At 35.9% G+C, this 22,330-nt stretch overlaps 1 protein-coding gene and 1 long non-coding RNA gene across 3 annotated transcripts in view; one reads left to right on the top strand and one right to left on the bottom strand.

Moving 5' to 3' along the window:
* Positions 1–268: 268 nt before the first annotated feature.
* Positions 269–22,330, bottom strand: part of LOC128030905 (DEP domain-containing mTOR-interacting protein) — a 30,630-nt gene continuing 8,568 nt past the window's right edge. For both annotated transcript variants that reach the window (XM_052618984.1, XM_052618983.1), the window contains 6 exons: positions 18,352–18,530; positions 13,805–13,987; positions 10,692–10,829; positions 6,777–6,847; positions 6,240–6,344; positions 269–2,529 (listed from right to left, as the gene is read on the bottom strand). In XM_052618984.1, coding sequence (XP_052474944.1) covers positions 2,401–2,529; positions 6,240–6,344; positions 6,777–6,847; positions 10,692–10,829; positions 13,805–13,987; positions 18,352–18,530 — 805 coding nt within the window. In that variant the 3' untranslated portion in view covers positions 269–2,400. The remainder of the gene's footprint in view (positions 2,530–6,239; positions 6,345–6,776; positions 6,848–10,691; positions 10,830–13,804; positions 13,988–18,351; positions 18,531–22,330) is intronic.
* LOC128030906 (uncharacterized) lies at positions 9,212–18,454 on the top strand. The gene is made up of 3 exons (XR_008187996.1): positions 9,212–9,239; positions 15,780–15,845; positions 18,332–18,454. It is a non-coding gene; the product is annotated as an uncharacterized LOC128030906 (long non-coding RNA).

The following is a 22,330-nucleotide window of genomic DNA, read 5'->3' as shown; positions in this document are numbered from 1 at the left end:
CGTATAGTAATTCTCGTTAACCAACAGGTGGCACTAGTAGGCTAAACCTAAATAATTCAGGATGTCAACAACATTACGTCATCTCTGTACACAAAGCGCCTGTGGGAAGACACGCTTATCTCTGGTTATGAATACATGTGGTAAACCGTTTGATACAGTACATTCTAGGAATATTTGAGGTTTTATCACTAAAAGAGAGAGAAAGATTACTGATATGAATAATGTGGTTTTAAAAACCATGTGGTTTAAAGACACAGAAGACTTTCAAAACTTTTACACCAAAGTCGTTTAATAAACATTTAATGCAAACACATATTAATCATGATTTAGAGCTGCACAAAGAAATACTATGGTACCATGAGCATACTCCTTAGAATGGTTTGCCCCAAAAATGAAAATTCTGTCATCATTTACTTACCCTCATTTGTTCCAAACTTGTATAAATAACTTGTACTAAACAGTTTCCTTCAGCCATTGAATTGTTCGGTTACAAACATTCTTCAAAAGATCTTCTTTTGTGTTCAACAGAAGAAAGAAACCCATACAAGGTTTGGAACAACTTGACGTTTGGCAAATGATGATAATTTTTGGTATTTTTGGGGGGGGAGTGAACTATCCTTTTAAACAGACACATGTGCACTAAACTAAATGAAACTCTCCTTTTTATTCTATTTCCGAACAGAAGATAGAAGAACTATAGCAACATTAGATTAGCTCAGACTTCCGGCAGTGAGGAAGCTGTGGCACATAATGTATCTGGCCCAGTATTTAACAAACTACCTTGATGCTGATTGTCATTATCACCCCCAAAATCTTCATCTATACTGTCTTTAAAAGAGGACTTTACCATGTTACATGACCATCAGTGAAAATTAGCAGCACAATACATGTCATTAAGGCAGACGATTCTAGCTTACTTCTATTAAAAACAAAAGTCATGTGACTGTTGTTTATCATTCTCAGTGATACAAATGAGTACAATTGCACAACAAGCAACCTGCAAAAAAAAAAAAAAGATATCCCACAGAGGAATGAGAAGATGAGGACATTACAGAAATGTTTTGTCATGACATGTCTTCATTCTTACAGATGCCTGCTTTGTACAATACACATGCCTATATGAGTTTGCATATACAGCACTACTGTGTATTTCCAATTTCTCTAATAAATCCTTAGAATTACAAATGTATTTCTTAAACTAGTTACATAATTTGATGAGTGACTCCATGGTCTATTGTCTTATCGACAGATTTACTCTATAAACACATGACTTTAATACATTTTCCATGGCAGTAAGTTTTAAGGTTAAAACAGTAAGACCCAAAAATTACTCTACACAAGTACGTGAAAGCAGACTAGACACACAACTCTGTTTCGAGCATTGTTGTGTTCCTAAGTGTCTCTGATCGTGACCACAATACATAATTAGCGTTTTTAGGCCACTTTTCTCTTTCATATCAACCTCTGTCAAAATGGACCAAGAGTTTAAGATAATCACTAAACTAGTAGCAGCTTATCTGAATAAAAAAAAAAAACACATCCGGAATAATAACGCACATTATTAAATTGTCTGCATTCTCAAACTTGTGTAAAGTAAAACAACATTTCTGCCATGACTCTTTTATAATATTATATTTTCAGTGATGTCATATAATATTAGCGTTATACAGTTAACTGCTTGCCTTTTTGATGGCACGTAGACAAAAGACAGAAACTTTAAACCTCTTTAACAAGATAATTTTAAAACAAGACATGAGTCACAGTACAACAGCATCTTTCAGATGTGCGAAGCGTTTTAAACCTTCACTCTCAAGCTTCACTTAAAGTCTGTAAGTGCTGTTGTTGGCTGTCCCCTGCATTTGAATGGATGTCAATATATATTATTTTACTAAGTCCCGGCAACCACACAATCTGACGCCATTAATTAACCAAAGTCAAAAAATACCTGATACAATGTGGTATTCCTTTACTCTCCAAATCTCACAGCTTAAACGTGAAATGATGAAACGGTCATAAAAGAGCCCTGAATTGTGCACTCACTTGAATGGCACACATATATTAGCTTGGCACTGGTTCTGCAAACCTAACGAGTGTTTTAAATTCTTCGGTTCAGTTAAAAATGATATTTGGCAGCTGCTTTTCCCATATAATCTGTCCAGTTATCAGTTTTAACTGATATGGACCCGTAACAGTCAATGAGGAGCCAATGGGAGGCACGGATTTCAAAGCATGGATTAGTGTCATGCTAATGGTTTGAATCGAAATGATGAACGGAAACAAGAGTTCACTTCTCTGAACATTCCACTGAACAGAACACTGACCCGCTGAAGAAAGTCCAGCGAAGAAAAAAAAAGAGATAGAGAAGCACAAAAACACTAAAGAGCTGATGTGAGCTGGTCTTCAGTATTCTGCTTCCTCCATGACCTCCATGAATACTGTTCTGGGGCCAGTGAGGACGAGGTTGCTGACAGTCCTGTAGTCCAGATTCAGCACATTCAGTCCATTAACCGCCACCACAAACTGACACACCTGCAGAGATGAGAACGAGTCTACTGTAATAAACTCTCGATACACCCTTTTTGTACTTTGATAAAGACACGAGTGCTGGAAAACCACATAATGAATATAGAGCATATAAACCACATATATGACACAATAAACGGATCAGGATCTTTCTCAGTACAGACACAATTTCACCTTTCAGAAGAACACTAAAGGAGTGCTTTTTAAAATTAGCTGTATTAATTCTCTGAGAGGTTCTGCAAATCAATAACGGAATAGCCTTTATGTCCTTCCTGGTGAACCCATAATGGCACTACCATCAGAAAAATGTCATTACCGTTATGAGCATCAAGTGATAAAAAAACAACATTTGAAAGCTTGCCATTTTGCTTAATTGTCAGCATGTGTTCAAAACATCTGTTTTGGCACCATTTGTACACGGGTGCATGTGTACAACTCCAGCAGTTGTAATCTTTGGACGAAGAGGTACACCCTTAAAAAAAAATGCTTGGCTCAGGTTACAATCCGTCTTTTTGAGTTATGACAGCTTCTAATGAAATTAAGTTCAGCTAAAAGGAACTTAATCACTTGTAGTATAAACACCATTTTTTAAATCATCTGTAGCATAAACACCATTTTTAATCTTAAAAATGAAATAGCTCCATCTAGTTTTAATATAATTCACTCATAAATGGAGTGGTGCCCTGGAACCAACTGATCTTATATTTAACACTTCAAAATAACAGCTAGTATAGCACATCCTAAATTTTAAATGTCAATTTATTGAACAATTAAGATATGACTTGTCAGTGGCATTAAGTGTACTCTATACCTTTCGGTAACCTAACCACAAGCTGTACTCTTCTGCACAATGGTAACCACAAAAACCTAAAAGAAACAGAAACTATCAACATAACAGAGTTAAACACTAACAGGCCTTTCCCTTTACTAAAATCAAATAAAATAACACTTTGTTTCAACATTTATTCTACTTTATTATTCAGATTAAAGAATAAATCTGAATGCAACAATTTAATTAATGGAATAGTAGGTGTTTTCACAGCATTGTTTGATAATTTGGTGTGTGTGTGTGTGTGTGTATATATATATATATATATATATATATATATATATATATATATATATATATATATATATATATATATATATATATATATATATATATATAGTTTGCAACAATGTTCATTACAACAAAATATAAAACTGAGTGCAGGACAGTTGCAGCATTAAAGCCTCTATCTTTAAACAACACAACTCTCTAAGCTCAGAAACTGACTAAGCACATTCTCAGTCTTCAAACGTGATCTTATGTAATGAGCATTCAGAAGTGATGCTGAGAGAGTAGTTTTTTTGTTTTGCTTTTTTTAAGTTTAATGGTTCATAATGGTTATAAATTAGGGTCACTGTTTAAAAGGCAGGTATTATTCCATCTGTCCCTACTGTAAATTAGACACACACACATCCAGTATGCATGAAGAAACATCTGGAAAACAGATTATATTTTAAGTGTTCTTGAGGAGAATGTGCAATACTCATACCAGCAACCACAGGACATCGCTCCACTCTTTATGATTGCTTTACTCTGTGTACTGTGCTTAAGGCCAAACCTAAATGAGTGTGGGTAGTAGGTTAGTGTAGTTGAGGATTTTGTAATCTCTATCATCTCAATCTATCTCTATCTCTTAGATCATAAATTAGTATTAACTTAAAGGAATAGCAATGTAATATGGCAAAACTAAACCCTTTATGAGCACTATTTCATAAACATCACATTCCCTCTAAATTTGCAGTCACATTAGTGAACTTTTGGTGAAAAAAAAGTGTCAAAAGGTGCAGCAATCTATAATGCACAGCTCACACAGAAGTCACCTTCATGGCAAATTTGCATGACCTTCTTGAGCTTTCAGTCAAACAGTGACATATGTGTGGTATTATACATACCAACTAAACCCAATACATTGTCGGGAGCTGCAGGTGTTAATTTTGTGTTATACCTGAAGTACTGGGAATTAATCTGGATTATGTATTACGATTCCAAAATTTTAAACTTGGAATTACATCAAATTACATTTTAATCAGAATAAATTCTTGCATGCATTAAATACTGAGGAACACATCCATTTTTATTTGAATTATCACTCACTGAGTTATTTAACCATGTATTGTGTTTTTGGAAGGCTTTTGTCTTTTAAATGCACAAATTCACATTATTTCTTATTTACATGTAATGCAGGCATTCACAGACATTTTTGTCATCTGAACCTCTTTACCCTAATATATTTACTTGAAGTACCCCTGAGATTAAAAAAAATGTTTTTTAATAAGTATCAAATTTGCATGTTCACGGTTATCTGGTGTTGGTTAACGGTCACATGACATGCAGGTAAACAAATAAAATATAACATTTTATAGTAAGTGTTTCATTTTGTTTTGTTATTTAAAATGATTTTATTTTATTTTATTAATTATTAGCTTTCAATTAAACTCTCAAACCTCCATTCAGTTCCTTTACGAAACCCCTGTCTGGGAAACCTTGACGTAATGTAACGTTTATTGCATTTCATGTTGTTACCGTATTTTTCGGACTATAAGTCGCACCTGAGTATAAGCCGCATCAGTCCAAAAATACGTCATGATGAGGAAAAAAACATATATAAGTCGCACTGGACTATAAGTCGCATTTATTTAGAACCAAGAGAAAACATTACCATCTAAAAAAAAAAGATATCCCACAGAGGAATGAGAAGATGAGGACATTACAGAAATGTTTTGTCATGACATGTCTTCATTCTTACAGATGCCTGCTTTGTACAATACACATGCATATATGAGTTTGCATATACAGCACTACTGTGTATTTCCAATTTCTCTAATAAATCCTTAGAATTACAAATGTATTTCTTAAACTAGTTACATAATTTGATGAGTGACTCCATAGTCTATTGTCTTATCGACAGATTTACTCTATTATTCATTGAGAAAACATTACCGTCTACAGCCGCGAGAGGGCGCTCTATGTCTTCAGTGTAGACTACAGGAGCACTGAGCAGCATAGAGCGCCCTCTCGCGGCTGTAGACGGTAATGTTTTCTCTTGGTTCATTTGTCTTAGTTCATTTCTCTTGGTTCATGTCAAATTAATTTTGATAAATAAGTCGCATCTGACTATAAGTCGCAGGATCAGCCAAACTATGAAAAAAAGTGCGACTTATAGTCTGGAAAACACGGTAATTACAACGAATGGGATATATTTTTCTTACTCTTTGTATTTTTATATACATATGGTACAACATGACCCTATTTAAATCAATGTGATAAATGAGTTTGATCAAAAGTCATCAAAAAGTAGTCTGATTATATTACCTAATACTGTATGTATAATGTAACTTTAATTTTTATCAGGTAATTTGGAATCAGTAATGGACTACATTAAGTAAGTAATGTTCCCAGCTCTGTATTCCTGTACCTATTTTTTCTTGACTCTCAAAGTGATGGCACACACTGACTTGCATATAACAAATAACCAAGGACCATGGCTCCTGCTAAAAATCATCATTTGTGTATCACTGAAGAAAGTCGAGTAAATGAACAGCAAATTTTCATTTTTGTATGAACTATCCCTTTAAGAGCCATCGGAGTGGGTTGTGTCCATTTATTGATTATTGGACATAACTTGAAATTAATTATTGGCTCATTGGTTGCAGGATGACTAACATACCTTCATTCCCACTGCTGCAGCGGGTCCGCCAGGGTCCACTGCCTGGATGTAGCAGGGTTTACTTCCTCTCACCACGAATCCCCAGCCCACCGCATCTCCCACAATCTGCAAACACATACATCCAAGCACATTAACTTAAGACTGTGTATATATTTGGTCATTTTAAAACAATTCAAATGCCGGTGCTGCAGTGGTGGAGCAATAGGGTTAAAATATGGTGGTGTTGTGCATATTGCATTCAGCACTGACTTTAAACAGCACTATCAGTGGATGCAACTTATTATTAATTCATGACTAGTCAGAGTTAGGTACATTACAGCTGAAGACAGAGCATCAAGTTTCAAAGGCTTCTAAATTGCACTTGAATTTTCCTGTTGATCCAGTTGAGGATTAGAATCATCGCCACATGCATCTGAGGAAAAACTTCCTCTCACTATTTTTAGTTCGGAACTTTCTCAGAACCAAACATATTAAATGATGTAATTAGAGCTTGGAGCCTGAGCACATTTGGCATGAATGTGTGTGTGAGTGACTTACTGTGAATGCCTTCTTTATGTACACTCCACCAGGAGCCTGAAGTTCCTCTGGGCTCACTTCTCTCTTCAGCACTGTAAATAATATACACACAATGTTCCTCAGTCATGAACTCTAGGCCCATTTTCATGAGAGTAAAACATCATGTGACTAGCACACAGCTAGAGAATCAGAGAATCAGGTTGATCTATTCACTGCAACAATGAGTTTGAATCACTACTAATTCATCACTTTACTCAGTAATTTAAAACTTTAAACTTTTAAAATAGAAACAGTTGTTTTAAATTGTAATACTGTTTTACAATATTACTGTATTTTTGATCAAATAATTTATTATTTTACTTTATTGGCTTATTTCTAAAACATTGCCTTGCATCCCTCGGTAAACAAGTTCGTATCAATGGCAAAAAGAAACTTGTATGTTGATCTCTGATCATATTTACATAGACAATTTTAATATATATATTGTTTTTGTTAAAAACTAAAAAGAATCACTATTATTCATCTAAATTTAGAAATCAAAATGAATAATTAAACTGTAATAATATACGTTGGTTAAAATATTTAATTCAAGTTAACTTTGATTTTTTTTGTGAAAAGTTTGGGTCTTGATAGAGATGATCATTTAAAGGCAAAAAAATTAAATGGCAAAAATATCAATAATAATGAATAAGTTATAAGAATGATATTAGGGTGAGTAAACAAGGACAGGTATTTGTTTTAGGGTGAGCTATCCTTTTAAAGAATATTCACTGTATGTGTGCATTTATGGAGCACAAGGCCATATATTTTCTTGACTATGAGCTATAGTCACTCTGTACTTGCCTGAAACCTTTCAAACACAATGCCACATCCTTTATAACACAGGGAGAAAGAATTCTGAGTGTGTGTGTGTAAAGTAGATTTATCGGGCCTCACTCTGTTTCACCTGTTCTCTCTTATTGCCTTTTTCATTTTGTCCTCATTTTGCTCAGTAATCCCAGGATTGGATGAGAAATTTGACCAATCAGAGGCAAGCAACATTCCTGCCAAACCCAGAACATGCTAGTCTCTTTACACACCATTGTTTCATGTTAAAAAAACAGACACACACACACAAGCAAAGAACACAACATTTGGAAAAGCAACCTATTTCCCGTACACATTCAAAATGTACAACATGTTCCAATGCTGACTACTCTGATGACAGATTGCATTATGGGTCTGTGTTGTTGTTGGAGAAAAAACAGGTTTGGTTTTAACAATGGGCCTCAATGTACTGGGGCAGTGCAGAGCGGGAGCGGGAGCTGTGTTGTGGTAAAGTGAAGGCTGAGTCATGTGCTAGGTGTGGAATGCTTCATTGCAGACATGCTTCAGACTTGCCTTTGATCACCATGGAGGCCAATGTTCTAATTTGGTGGCTGAAGAGAAGGAGGAGCCTGAGTTTGTGTGTATAATGTGTTTTTCTGTCTCTCTGCCTGGTGGCTGTGCTTCTCGCTTTTCCTGAAGGGGACGATGTGTTCTTGCCAGGCTCTCACACACACACACACACACACATACACAACTCGTGTACTTCTACTGTTAAAAGTTCTCAGCTTGATGGTTTTTATGGGTCAGATAGTTTACTACTTCACACACAAACATTCACTTAGTCTGGGAGACAGAGATGGATAAAACATAGTGAGATATATTAAAATAAGGGTAAAGAGTAAATGTATTTTACAATCAGTTCCTATTTTGTTTTTGTTATTAGTCACTGGGCAGTGATAGACAACATCATCAAGTAATCGTTCACTCTCATTCATTGTGAAAGGAGCTTCAATATTATGTGAGATAAAGGGATTGCTCACCCAAACTGAAAAAGTCTGTCATCATTTACTCATTGCTGAAGCTGAAATAATATATATTTGTTTCTGGATAAGCACAAAGGGAGAAATTGAAGAAGCCTACTGAAGTCAAACAATCTACACACACGTGCTTTGTGTCAAATGGCATTGTCGTACTGGTATCATACTTTAACCCCATACCACTTTGATAGTACATTTTGGAGATTTTGGTGGAGGGAAAAATTATTTAAGGAGTGATTGATGACGGGAATTATTAGGACATAATGCACACCTGAGATGGTGATACGGTCATTGTCTAATAATTCAACGGACCCAAGTCGATTTTGTCGCTTACACTACGGTTACCACACCTAAAGACACTGTTCAGGTGATGCATTTCAAGACATTCATCAGGTTTTTGTCCTTAAAACACTCTTGCTTGTAGAACCAATTTCTTACGCCTCATCTCATGCCACGTTTCAGAATTTCAGACTTAGTAATGGAGGCTTGATCCGTTGATAACAGACTAATGCAGTTAATAATTAAGTTATTAGAGAGAGAGAGAGAGAGAGAGAGAGAGATTATGCATGAGTGAATTACCTCTGTGAGTTTGTGCATCTCAACAGTGTTCGGCAGCAGCGTCTCTACTAATAGCGAAACTGTAAGTTCCTCTGTTTCAAGAACAGATTTTATTACCTCGCTAGTCTGTATTCTGTAGCTTTTAAGTTCATATTTATTTTATTGATAAAATGATCAGAGCAATGCTAACAACTCATTTCTGTGTGGTGTGTCTGTACTGTATGTGTGTACTATCGCATGTGAGAGAGAGCAGGAAAAAGACAGCATGTGCTTTCCGTAAATTGCTTGGTCAGTGTAATTGTGGGGTTTAGTTCTTTTGCTGTTTTAGGCTGTAAGGACCTTTGAAACAGCGGAATCCATTTGGAACCATCTCAGAAAATAATTGCACACCTTAGCATTCAACAGCTCTGTAGTATAACAAAGAATAATAATTTAGATTTTAGATTATTTAGCCTCTTCTGTTCATTTTGAAAGGCTATGTGCTTGAATATATATGTATAATTAATGTGTATTAATGTGTAACTGTAGAACAAGGCTCTCGACTGTTAAGCTGCAGACATATTAGTCAAATTCAGGTGAAAAAGGTCCACTGTCGATTAGCAATAGTGTCGAAATCACTCATACAGCAGTCACTTTTTAAAACAAACCAGCTTTCTGTTCATGAAAGTATCCAATTTGCACGACCAACCTGAACATGTGAAATCTCTGTGGGGAACTTCTTGCCCTCACATGAAACTCCTGCAGATTTCTCCTGAAATGGTTGGATTTCCCAAAAAATTTCGTAGAGCAATGGTAAATATGACCACACTACTAAAATAGCAAGGAAATTCTGATCTATTGATCTACTGTGTGAACTATTTAATCTAATTCATCTGATACTTGCTAACAAGGAGAATCTCTCTAAGAGGGGTGAAAAAGTTCATGGAAACTACATGGTTGACGTCTCCTAGAATTTCTGTCAACAAACACAATTTCAGTGGAGGAAGGCCAAAGAAAACAGGGGGAGAACTAGCTGATGTGGCTTTATGGCCCGAAAGCACACAAACGCACAACCTTCTGACCCACCCACAGAGCACTTTAGAAACACAGTAGACATCTACGATATCTGCAGCAGATATAGGACACGCTCTATACACTGTGTTCTGTTTAAGGAACAGTAACGCACCACAAACAAATCCTTTAGAAAGCTAAAGCAACCCTTAGCCATTCATCATTTCCAACAAAGAGCAGCATGTGGTTATGGAATCTCAGTAAGTCGTCTGCGGCTTGACAAATGCACAGTGTTTTGGTTCTATAAAAAGTAGGGCCATTTAACCATAAAAAGAGAGCAGGAATGGTGTAAAAATAGGTGCTAAAGCTAACACTAGCTGCCATGCTAATATAAACGTGAAGGTTAGGAAGCATCAAGGCAGCAAAAAATCAAAATTGTCCTGATTTGCCTATTTAAAGATGATGTGCGTAATTTTTTGTTTTGAAATACTCAAATAAGTTGACATATATGGGGTGTTTGAGCACGTAAGGGGGATTTTCTTACCAGACTTTGGGTTGCAGAGCACAGGGGGGCTGCTGCCGAGAGTGGGGCTACTGCTATAGTAGCCATTGCTGCCACAACTACTGCTCATACTGCTCCGCCGTACCGCTGACACCAACTTTATCTCTTTAGTGGGACTTACTGAGGGGAAGGAGATTGAGAAAGACAGAAATAAGGTTAGATAGAGAATTGATAAGAGGAAGGGAGAGAGAGCATAGTGATCAGTTAAAATATACAGGCAACACTTCTCCCAGCTCGAAATATCATTCAAATGCAGTGTAGATAAGGTTATGGAATGAAAAAATCAATTTTGTGCGCATTTACGAACTGAAATAATAGTTCAGACGAATGCATAACATCTGTTAGTGTTCTCCTTTTAACATAAATGTATTGTATGTCAAAAAGCATCAAATAAAGAACATACCTACACGTTTATAACTATTTAGCTATCAAAATAGTAGGGGTGTAACGATTCACTCGTTTTCTCGATGCATCGATTACAAACCCTGACGATTCATATCGATCTTGAAACATGATTTTTGAATTGTGAATTGGCGACCTCGGAGAGTAATCGATTTAAAACGCTAAGAATCTAATGAATCGCGATGTCTAGAGTGATTCAATGCTTTCAAAATATATATACACATTAAATTACTACACGCAAAAAATTAATGGAGACCTTGAACAGTGTTCGTGCCTCGCATCCATCCTTCACGCGCTCCACTGTTACCGTCTGTGACTGTCACAGGATTGCGCTCGCGCTCCGTTTGTCTCTGACGCTGCTGATGTGTGATGCTCTGACTCCTGGCCAGAAATACTAAAGTGAAGTAGCTTTACTTTTCTGTAGTTTGTCAATGGCTCTCTGCTTCTAACCGACGCTGTTACCTGAGCAGTTGAAATCTGCGTATTTATTGCATGGATGGAGCAGAAATGTAAGTGTCTAAAGTACACGCACAGTTCCATTGAATGATAAATGTGTTTTAACAATGCTTATGAACAGAATGAACGAAGGAAACTGTTAATATAACCACAGCATTAACAAACAACCACGTTGAAATAAGAGCGCAAGGTTTGTCTGATAATCAGATGCATGAAAGTAGCAATCATTGCTAGTAAGGCATGTTTTCTCTCAGAATCATCATTCGCTGATGGAGAGGAACAGTAAAATAACTACTATAGCATTTTATTTTGTGAACATTGAAAAGAGAAGTGATCTTGCTTTCATATACGTGCCAGGCTTTATCTGCAGCTAAACTGAATAAAAGCAGAATAAACTGATGAAAGAAGAAGAAAAAAAAACACAACAAATAAATACAATTTATGAATGATGCGGTGCTAATTGACATCATTTATTAAAGTACAGAAACTATAAAGTATATTTTCTACCTTATTCTGTGCAGAAAATTTAAATAATAGTTAATTAAATGTAGTAGCCTATATAAAACAATCATAAAATTGCCATTAGGAAAAAAATATCGATTATAAATGTTTATTGTCAAGCAGTGTATTTGAGTTCTTAGAGCAAATTAAAAATAATAAAAAGAAGAGAATTTATTGTAAAAAAAAATAATAAAATAAAAATAATAATAATTATGATAATATATAGGCTACATACATAAAATGATTGTATTTTACATTTCTGCAACTTCTGAAATGATGGCTATTCCCCTGGTGTGACAAAATGTTAGTTGATACATAATACTTCTAAAGATCTTTTTTTAAATCTTGGCTTACATACATTTTTACGTATGACATGTCATGCCAAAGCATCATTAAACTAGCATCGGTTTATAACAATAGAAAAAGATTATTTCTAACCTATGGCCACAAAGGCTGTTATGTAATTTGCCCCCTAACTAAGCATTTAAAGAATTTAGGGGGAAACATTTAAATAATCCTGTGAATTTTATTATATAGTTATACATTAAGATTTTTTTCTACTGTAACCCTAACCCTAGTTATACATTTAGATTTTTTTCATTATTTTATTTGAGTAATATTGTGAAATTATAAATAATAACTAATTAATAAACTAATTATACTGTCATTACAAAAAAAAAAAACGGATTATATAGTCATCAAAACATGCAGTAAAAAATAAAAAGTGTTGTTTACTAATCTACCTGATTGGCAGTTATAAATCTTGAATTTACCATTGAATCACAGCATGCTCACACCACAGGCACATGAAAAATGAAGAGTTCATATGTATTCCACTCTGACAAGAGGAACAAGTGAGGCCCATGCGGTCCCAAGCCACGCTGAACTAACTTCCTCTACTGACTCATAACAGCGTGATGCTGAAGCTACAGGCCAATACTCAAAAACCCTTGATCTGAAACTCAGTTTTCATTTACTGAAATCCATTATTCTTAACATGATTAAGGGCTATATTCTAGCTTTGTCAAGTATAAAAGTATAAAATTTTGTAAATCTAAACAAAATCTAAACAGAAGCCGTTTGAAAAACTGAGGTTACATATATCATATTGCCCAATACTGACTCATATATATTGACAAATTAACTAAAATGGAATACAAATAGACAAAACATGACATGTTACGCTTGCTTGTCTTTACATGTTCACATTTCAGATAATTGTCACATAAAAAGATGATATATCAGATCCGGCGCGTGAATCATTCAACAAGATCTGGAAAAATCTGTGGAGATGGGAAACTACCACCTTCAGTATTTTGATGGATTTAGTCATTTCAGTAAAAAAACTGTTTGTTCTGAAGGCTCTAGTAAGCACAAATAAGCATACACCGGATGCGAGAACAACTTAACATAAAACCGTCAATCAAAATGGTGGATTGATGACTAGTAAATGCTTTCCGTTCCGTCCATTTAATGCCGTAATTGTCTGTCAGAAGAATACAATGCTTTGAAAATATTAATTTAGGGACTTTTGTTTCATCGTGATTTATTTGTGCATGATTGATTATAATTTGCAAAACATTTGATTATTTGAAATAATTAAAAATTGGATTACGTTGTCTACCTGACCATGAAAATGACCACAGCTGTGTCCACTACATCTAAAAATCAATATCACCAATTACTGGATGTAGTGAACACCGTTGTGCAGATTACTTTTATGATCGTGGACTAACCTGAAAGGAAGCTGGTGTTTCCCCCCTCAGAGCCCTGTTTGCGCAGACAGAAAGGGCTGTCGTGGTTATCCGGTATGCTGCGACAACGCTCGTTCAGAAGCTCTATCAGTCGCCGCCGCCGCCGGAAATTCATCCTGAACTGGTAAAGCAGTCCGCCATCCACGAAATGGTGCTTGTTAGAAACTAGAAAGAGAAAATAAAAAATGCATTAAAGACGTGATCTGTCAAGCCACAATGGTCTAAAATCTAGAAGTGAAAGGCAAAAATAAATAAAATACACAACTTAACACAATATTAATATTTCGGATTTAAAAATTTTTTAATGGAAGTAAAGTTTTTATTTATTATTAATCTCATAAAATGGGCAAAAGTGGCAAAATAGCAGAAAAAAGCTGAAGTCCCTTCTTATTTATTAATTTTCTTTTTTTTTTTTTTTTTTTTTTTTTGTGGTATAAGCAGGAAAACCAGTCTAACCAAGTCTAAGTATCTGAGACTGAGTGTTTGTGAAAGAGGTGCGCGTCCCTTCTTAGAATCCCATCCCATAATCCTATGCAGGAGTCTAACAGAGCCATCCTAAACTCCCTTCTTGCATAATATCCATTGAGTCATCATGTTTCAAACACAGCATTTAGTTTTACTTTGTTTCTGTTTTTTTACAATGGTAAGCACTTTATTGTGTTCTGCCAAGTCAACATTTCAAAGACATACAGTGGGAAAAAAATCTATACGACATTCCCACCTTTCACCAATATGAAATATTGAGTAACTATGCTAGCAATACACAATTAAATATTGAGATTTCGACAACAACAAAAAAAAACTTGAAAAAAAGATTTAAATAAAAGCTAAATCAAACGGATATGTTATGGGCAGCGAAGCATAGTGGATGCATATGATTTGTGGTGCAGAGGAATGCAGATAAACATGTGTGGGAGAGAGCTGAGCTCAATGAGCTAAACACTACCTCACTGTCTGACTATCACTACATGGCTAGTCTTGCAGAACAAGTGTTTTGCCTTTATGCAAAAAGTCCAGTCCATTTTCCAGCTTACTCACGTGAAGTGTCCACAGTTTGCTATTTTGACACAGTTTGAATAAAAATTATAAAAGCAAAAAAGTTTCACCAAATAATCTTGGGCAGCCATTGATGTACCTGGGCGGCCCGTCCTAGTAAAGACTATGAGTTGGAAACACTGAAGTTATGCAACTTCATGCCAGGGGGCCTGAGGGGCCAGAAGGGACAAAATAGCAAGAAAGGCTAAAAGGCTTTCATCTCTACCGTATGCTTTGCCTTACTGCTGTGGAAAAAAAGAAAAGAATCCTTCTCCAGTTTTTTTTTTTCACTCATTTTGTAGTTTAAAACAGCAGATTTCCCAGGATGCCCTGTCATGATCTGTTTGCTGTGTTGACTGTATCCAAATGTGTCAGCTAAATTCAAGTCAGGGCGCAAACATTTGTTCATTTCTGGATTGGTTTTTGTTTGTTTAATATCTGCATGCCTTTGAACATAATATAAAAAGAGACTGTGGAATCTTAGCAAGTGTGCATTTATTTATACTGAGAAATAAGCAAGTTGTTGAGGAGTTTAGGAAAAAGGATTGATTCTTAATTTGGCAGGTTTTGATGATCTGTGCTTATCTCTCTTAAACTAAGGCTATAAATAAGTGAACAGTTTTATATATATATATATATAAAAGAAATTGAATAATAATTTGTTATATATTAAATATAAATGAAAAAATTGTGTTTGTTTCTGGTTGCACACCTGAAAAAATGCATCAGTTGCCAAACACTGAAAAAAGGGAAATGAAAAAAAAAATTAAAGGGTTAATGTTATTATGCATTTACTTTATATGCATTATATATAAACTAAAACATTTAATTATTTGAAAAAAAAATCCATTGCATCATTTTTTTAAAGCTTATCTTAATTGTGTAGAAAAGATTGTTTAATTTTTTTTTTTTTTCTGCACAGTGGAAGAGGTCTGAGGGGGAAGCCTGTGAAGCCTTTAGCAGATTTCTCAAAGTCAGCAGAAATCAGGTGCTGTCAAACAAAGACACTGTATCAGATTGTGCTCTGATTGTGCTGCTGTGCATGTGACTGTTGTGTGTGTGTGTGACTGAACTGAAGGGTATAGCTCTTTTCTATGGTAACTATTTGTGTGTCTGTGTGTGTGTGTGTGTGTGTGTGTGTGTGTGTGTGTGTGTGTGTATACAGATGTGTTGTATGCATGTGTATCCTTTTGTGTAGATGTGTTCTAGTGTGTCACGCTGTGTTTGGCTGTTGCCTGGTCAGAGATATGTCCATCTGTTGCTGAACATCAAAGAGTCGTTCCTCTTTCTCAGTCATGACTCCACCAATTCCCCCATGTCATATTTAATAACATGACTTACATAATACTGCACATTTACTTCAATGCATGTATATTTTAAAGGATGACACGTCATAATGAGCAAATTAGACTACAATTCAGTGGTCCAATAAATAGTCCTGAAGGGATAGTTCACCAAAGTTGAAACTTAGTTTATTATTTACTTACCCTCAAGTCGTTCTAGACCTGTATCAGTTTATTTCTTCTGAGGAACACAAAAGAAGATGTTTTGAGAATGTGGATATCCAAACAGTTATTGGTCCCCAATGACTTTCATAGTATGGAAAGTCATGGGGAGGATAAACAGTTTGGTTTAGGGATGCACGATCATGAATTTTCATGGCCGATTCCGATACCGATTTTTTTTTACAAGCAAACTGGCTGATTCCGATACCGATTTCCAATTTTTTAAAAATCTTTAAGCAACAAACAAAAAAGAAGGAAAGTGTGCATAAACAAGATGTTTATTTGGTAATGGCTTTTGAAAACAATAACTATAACCATCTGAAATTAACGGCAGTAACTGCACAGCAAGTAGCCTACATTCAATACAAACATAGATGGTAAAAACATCAGCATTTAGCTTTTGTTTTTGAATTGGGTTGAAACTACATAGAACTGGCCTTAAATTAAAAGATTAATTGTGACCATGTGAAATTAAAGGCAAAAACTGCATAGTTCTACAGTCCAAACACCACAATCAACACATATTCAATAAGAGGTTTCTTAATCAGCATTCAGTATGTTAGTTTTTACATTTGCATTTAAATTTAAAACAAAGTCTTTACCAGTGAGACTAAATAAAAGTATGCTATATAAATATTATTCCAAAATGTTAAAATCAAATAATGTTGCAAAACAAAGGTGCAAAATGTTTCATTCATCCAATTAAAAATAAAAAAATAAGTTAATGATTCACATCTATATTTTTTAATTGAGCCAATGAAAAATAAATAACTATTGTCTCAAGTTACAAAATATAGATGTGAATCATTACCCTAATTTTTTTTTTATTTGATGAATGAAAGATGTTTTCAGTGTGCTACAGCAGGTGATTTTAAAATTAAATTAAGTTCATGTAATTTTAAGGTAAAATAAAAATAATCATCATATTACAGAACTGACGTTTACTTCTGGATTTTCAAACATGTATGCAAGTTGTACTTTACAAAAAAAAAAAAAAAAAAAAAAAAAAAAATTCATTTTTTTTCACAGTTTAGTCCGTTTCGTTTCTCATCCAACACGTGAGAAGTTGAGCTGAACATCCTTTCACTGTCTCCACGTGTTCAGGGCACGGACAGGTACAGTACGCTCGCGCAGCCTCAGTGAGCGCTGGAAAGGGACTCTTATTTTGTGCAGTCCGCTTCCTGTTATCTGTGCCTCAGACGTGTAGCTCTGCACTTCCAGTGCTGATCGACTGCCCGTGTCCAGGGGGCAGGGTTTCATATTTCTTTGAAGCAGCCCCGGGCGCAGCCATTAGCTAATGGACCCCCACCTGCTGTAAGCATCCCATTGACTCCCATTCATTTTGGCGTTACTTTGCGCACGGATTTCGAAATACTTTCACACAAATGACAAGAATGATTACAATGCAGTCTGTGCACGTGGGCGCACTTCCGGAAAATCGCCCGATAAAAGACCAAAAACCGGCCGATTGCCACTCGCATATTTTAAGCAATAACTGGCCTGTTCCGATTTATGGCCGGTCAACCGGTCCATCCCTAGTTTGGTTCAGTAGGTCCATAACTTAACATTAAGCTATTAACTTATTATTAAACATATAGTTATGTTTCATTTAAATGACCAAATTAAAGTTTGATTTAATGTTTGTTAGCTCTCCAAACTTTTTTTGAAGAAAAGTTTACATTTAATGTAACACAAAAAATGTCAATTAAAAAGTAATAACATATTTTCATCACACTTTTAATACACGTTCATAAGGTAAAATGTATTTTTATATAATCAATTATATGTGAATTGATAGGGTTTTAATTTTAATATTTTATTTATTTATTCTTTTGTTCTTTTCTTTTTTAATACAAAAAGTAAAAAAAAATTATAATTTAACAGATTTTTTTTACAAGCCCTATCAGTCACGAGGGTCTGCAGGGGTCAGACCACATGACTTTGATTGAGGTATGTGTGTATGCTGCAGGACTCTGCCAAAGATCTCACCATGCTGAATGATGCCATGCTCCAGCAGTCTGCGTCCCAAATGCTCAGCCTCCTCTCTGGAGGGCATTTCACCTTCCTGTAGAAGCCAGTCTATAAACTCGAAGGCCACCAGCGTCCGCTCATACGTCACACCCTCCTCTTCACGCGTCTGCAGCAGGGTGTTTTCTGTGTTCATCAACCTGTGGAGCGCGACAGTGTACTTATTAACATGTCAAACTCAGTGCTTATAACATTAAGAGATCATTCACCACAAAACAGCAAGATTCGTGAAGAGATCCACATTTAAACAAGGTCATAGTTCACCAGTGCTGTTAAATACAATAACAAAAGAAGAGCAACAGGAAGAAATTTCAAGAAATGCAACATTCTCCGCCATTCAAAGGCAGGTGCTGACAGGTCAAAACCAAATGCTTTCATGCGTGCCACTGACAAAGGCACGCTGTTTAGCTGTCACCACACTACCATAGCTAAATAAAGATTGCCATGATAGATACAAGTCTTCAGAGAAAATGTGATGACTCTTCCACAATTTAAGAACTGATTGTTTATAATACAAGCATATGCACAGCTGATATTAGATTTGCAGGCCATTCGGGTCAATATCTTCAAGAAAAAGAGTATGTTACATCTGAAACAGCTTAGCAAGCATCCCAATGAGCCAAACAAGGGCACAAATGACTAACTATCAGTCAACATACTGGGACAGCAATATGAGCCTCTGTATTAAATGTTTGCCATATACATATTGAGTCTATTCTTGTGCAAACTGCGATCTCAAACTGCTTGCAGTTGAGCAACCATATATTAATGACTGACTTTTGCAAGAAAAGAAATGTGACATTGACCTAGTTTCAAGCCCTTTAACGTATTTTTGATCTTCGTTTTTTTATGTCTAGCTTTTGTGTTAGCAGGTCACCATTTTAAACATATCCTGTATGTTGCACCAACAAAAACACAAAGATCTGGTTGCATAGTACGCTTGTGAAGCAATTCTAGTTCAAATATGAACTGATGATTAAAGTGGAAGTGGAAGTGAAAAAAATCCTTATAGTTTAACAGTGATATTCAGGAGTTCCCTTCAAGCACTACTAACCCTTCTATAAAAACATCTTTGTTTTGTTTTCTGCATGCATTTCTACAGTAGTGGAATTCTAGGTGGACGTCTAGAAGTAAAGAGATCCAGATCAGCATCTATTACAACATAAGACCTCCATTAGGACAAAAGGGAACAATCTGAATAAACATAGAAGCAGGAAGTTCTTGAAGCTATTTAAGGGGCCATACGCCTTTTTTTATATTTGGCATTACATTACGTTTAAGTAACCCAAGCCCACAGAATAGAGATACTGAGAACACTAGCAAACAATCTTGGAAGGCATCAAAAATATCAGGTTAGTTGACAAAGGTCGATCACGGTTGCTTAGAAATGGATTGCAAAACATTCCTGGCCATTTTCGTATGAAGGTCTTGACCCATAATATTACTCCATATACTCCCAAAAACATTTTATATTTATGCTCCATCAGCAAACCGAGCTCATCAGCACTAATGAGAGGCAAACTAAACAAGCTTCTCTAAGAGCAAAGTCTACTAATAGTGACCACAAGCACAAATGTGTTCATGGCGATTACATAAACGCACATTGGTGGTTTGTGTGACAGATGTCTCTGGCTGGACTTCATCTTCCTGTTATGCAAGAGCAGGACGGCCCACAGAGGAACGTATATAGTGCAGCAGGACAGAGAGACAACATGCTGCTACCTCAAGTTCATTCTTCTCATAAATGCGGAGCAAGCACAAGCTGCTATTGCAAGATGGGTAAAGCATTCATGGCTCAGATTAACCTTGCTTCAAAAGTTCACTACTTCAGCATTTCACTGCATACAACCCAAAAGTACTTGCCTTATGTTGGATCCATTGTAAAGTTAATTTAAGACATGAATCTGAACTGAAGACCTGGGGCAGTATGTATAAAGCTGCTCAGAGTAAAAGTTTAGTCTTAGGTGTCAAAATTCTAAGAATGACGTAATTATACTCCGATACTTGGACTAAAGATTAAGTGTGATTCATAAAGCTTCCTAAGTGTTAAGACTAGGTCTTTGCTCCTAAATTATTTAAGAGTACTGGCGAGGTCTCCTAACCTAGTAAGGATTACAATATGCCAGTGCAGAGGAGAAGACCATGCACTTTCCAAGAATGAAAGAATTTGTTGGAATTATATGATGACAGGGAGTTGATAAAACAAGCATAGTAAGGCAGTTCATTTACTTCCCAACTGACCTTCAAACTTTACGGCAAAAGCAAGAAGCTTTTATGAGAATTGCAGGCTTCCCCGGAGTTGTTGGAGCGCTCACATTTGCATAATTTCTCCAACAATAAATGAGGATGCGTACATTTACAGAAAATGTTTCCACAGCATCAATGTTCAAGTTGTTTGATGATGCTTACAAGATCCTGGATCTTGTGCCAAAATGGCCAGGGTCAATACATTATTCTCAGGTTCTTCTTGAGAGTGGCCTCACTGGGTTATTTGAACAAAATTATTTTCACCCCTGATGGGTGACTCAAGATACCCTTTAGAACGCTGGCTTCTTACCCCTTAAAGAAGAACACAACGTGAACAGCAGCTCAATTAAAACAGGTACTGTCCAGGAAGAGGCTTCAGGCAAGACACCAATTTTAGTCTAACTTTAGTTTTTGGGTGAACTAACTCTTTAATAAAGCAAATGTCTCTTGTGACCTGCCGAAATAAAGACAACATGTTACATGTCCCACCAGAGACAATAATATACTGGATCACTGTTACACCACAATAAAATATTCATATCACTCTGTCCCATTGACAGCTTTGAGGCTCTCTGATCACTGCCAGGTTCATCTTATACCAACCTACAGGCAAAAACGTATATCTGCTAAACATGTAGTAAAGACTATAAAGAGATGGACCAATGAAACAGAGAGGGTTTTACAAGCCTGTTTCAACTCCACTGACTGGACTGATTTTGAAGCTGCTACCACCAATCTGGGGTGCGTTTCCCAAAACCATAGTTGCTAACCTGTTACCAACTAAGTTGGTTGGCAATGGGAAATTGCATTGCCACCAACAAAGTTGCTAACTTAGTTAGCAACTATGGTTTTGGGAAACGCACCCTATGGTTTTGGGAAACGCACCCCTGGATGAACTGACAGAGACTGTAACATCCTATATTAGTTTCTGTGAGGATACATGGATTACTACCAGGACTTATTTAACATTCAACAATGATAAGCCATGGTTTACAGAAAACCTCAGACATTAGTCAGTCCAAAGAGGATTCCTACAGAAATGGGCACAGTCTTGTACAATCAGGCCATTTTTTTTTTCAACCTTAGATGTATCCTCCTTGTATCTCGCCCAGATATTGTCCAATCCTAACAAACCATGCATCAATGGAAAGCTTATTAATTCAGAAAATTCACTAATATTAAAAAAAAATTGACCCGTATGACTGGTTTTGTGTTCCAGGGTCACATATATTTCTCTGCGTGTTGTTGTTGTCTCTGTGTACTGGAAGCTTGCAGACTCCCTATTGGCTGATTCAAAGACTGAGGGCGGCAATTTTGTGTTGAAATCATTATAGTCATTAATTTACAACACTTAAGTCAGCTCTTAAGAATCAGTTTACTGAAAGTTGCTTTTAGCCTCTTCATAAAACTATCCTACTCTTAGATAACTCCTACTTGTAACTAAGAATTTTTTTTGCTCTCAAGTCCAAGCTTAAGACTATTCTTAAGAGAAATTCTATGAAGTTTTATAGTTGAAGATGTCTCCTGACCTAGTTAGGAGTAATAGGGTGGCAGCAAAGAGGAGGAGACAAACACTTTCCAGCGAAGATATGACATATTGGAGTTTTATGATGATATGGAGTTGATACAAACTTGCTTGTCAAGATCAAAAAGTCATGATTTATTTATTTATTTTTGTAACTGACAAAGTGAG

The sequence above is a fragment of the Carassius gibelio genome, chromosome A16 (genome assembly GCF_023724105.1).
Source record: "Carassius gibelio isolate Cgi1373 ecotype wild population from Czech Republic chromosome A16, carGib1.2-hapl.c, whole genome shotgun sequence".
In the NCBI taxonomy this organism is placed as follows: domain Eukaryota; kingdom Metazoa; phylum Chordata; class Actinopteri; order Cypriniformes; family Cyprinidae; genus Carassius; species Carassius gibelio.
Note: the sequence above shows the minus strand (reverse complement) of the source record. Positions and strands in the feature narration are given on the sequence as shown.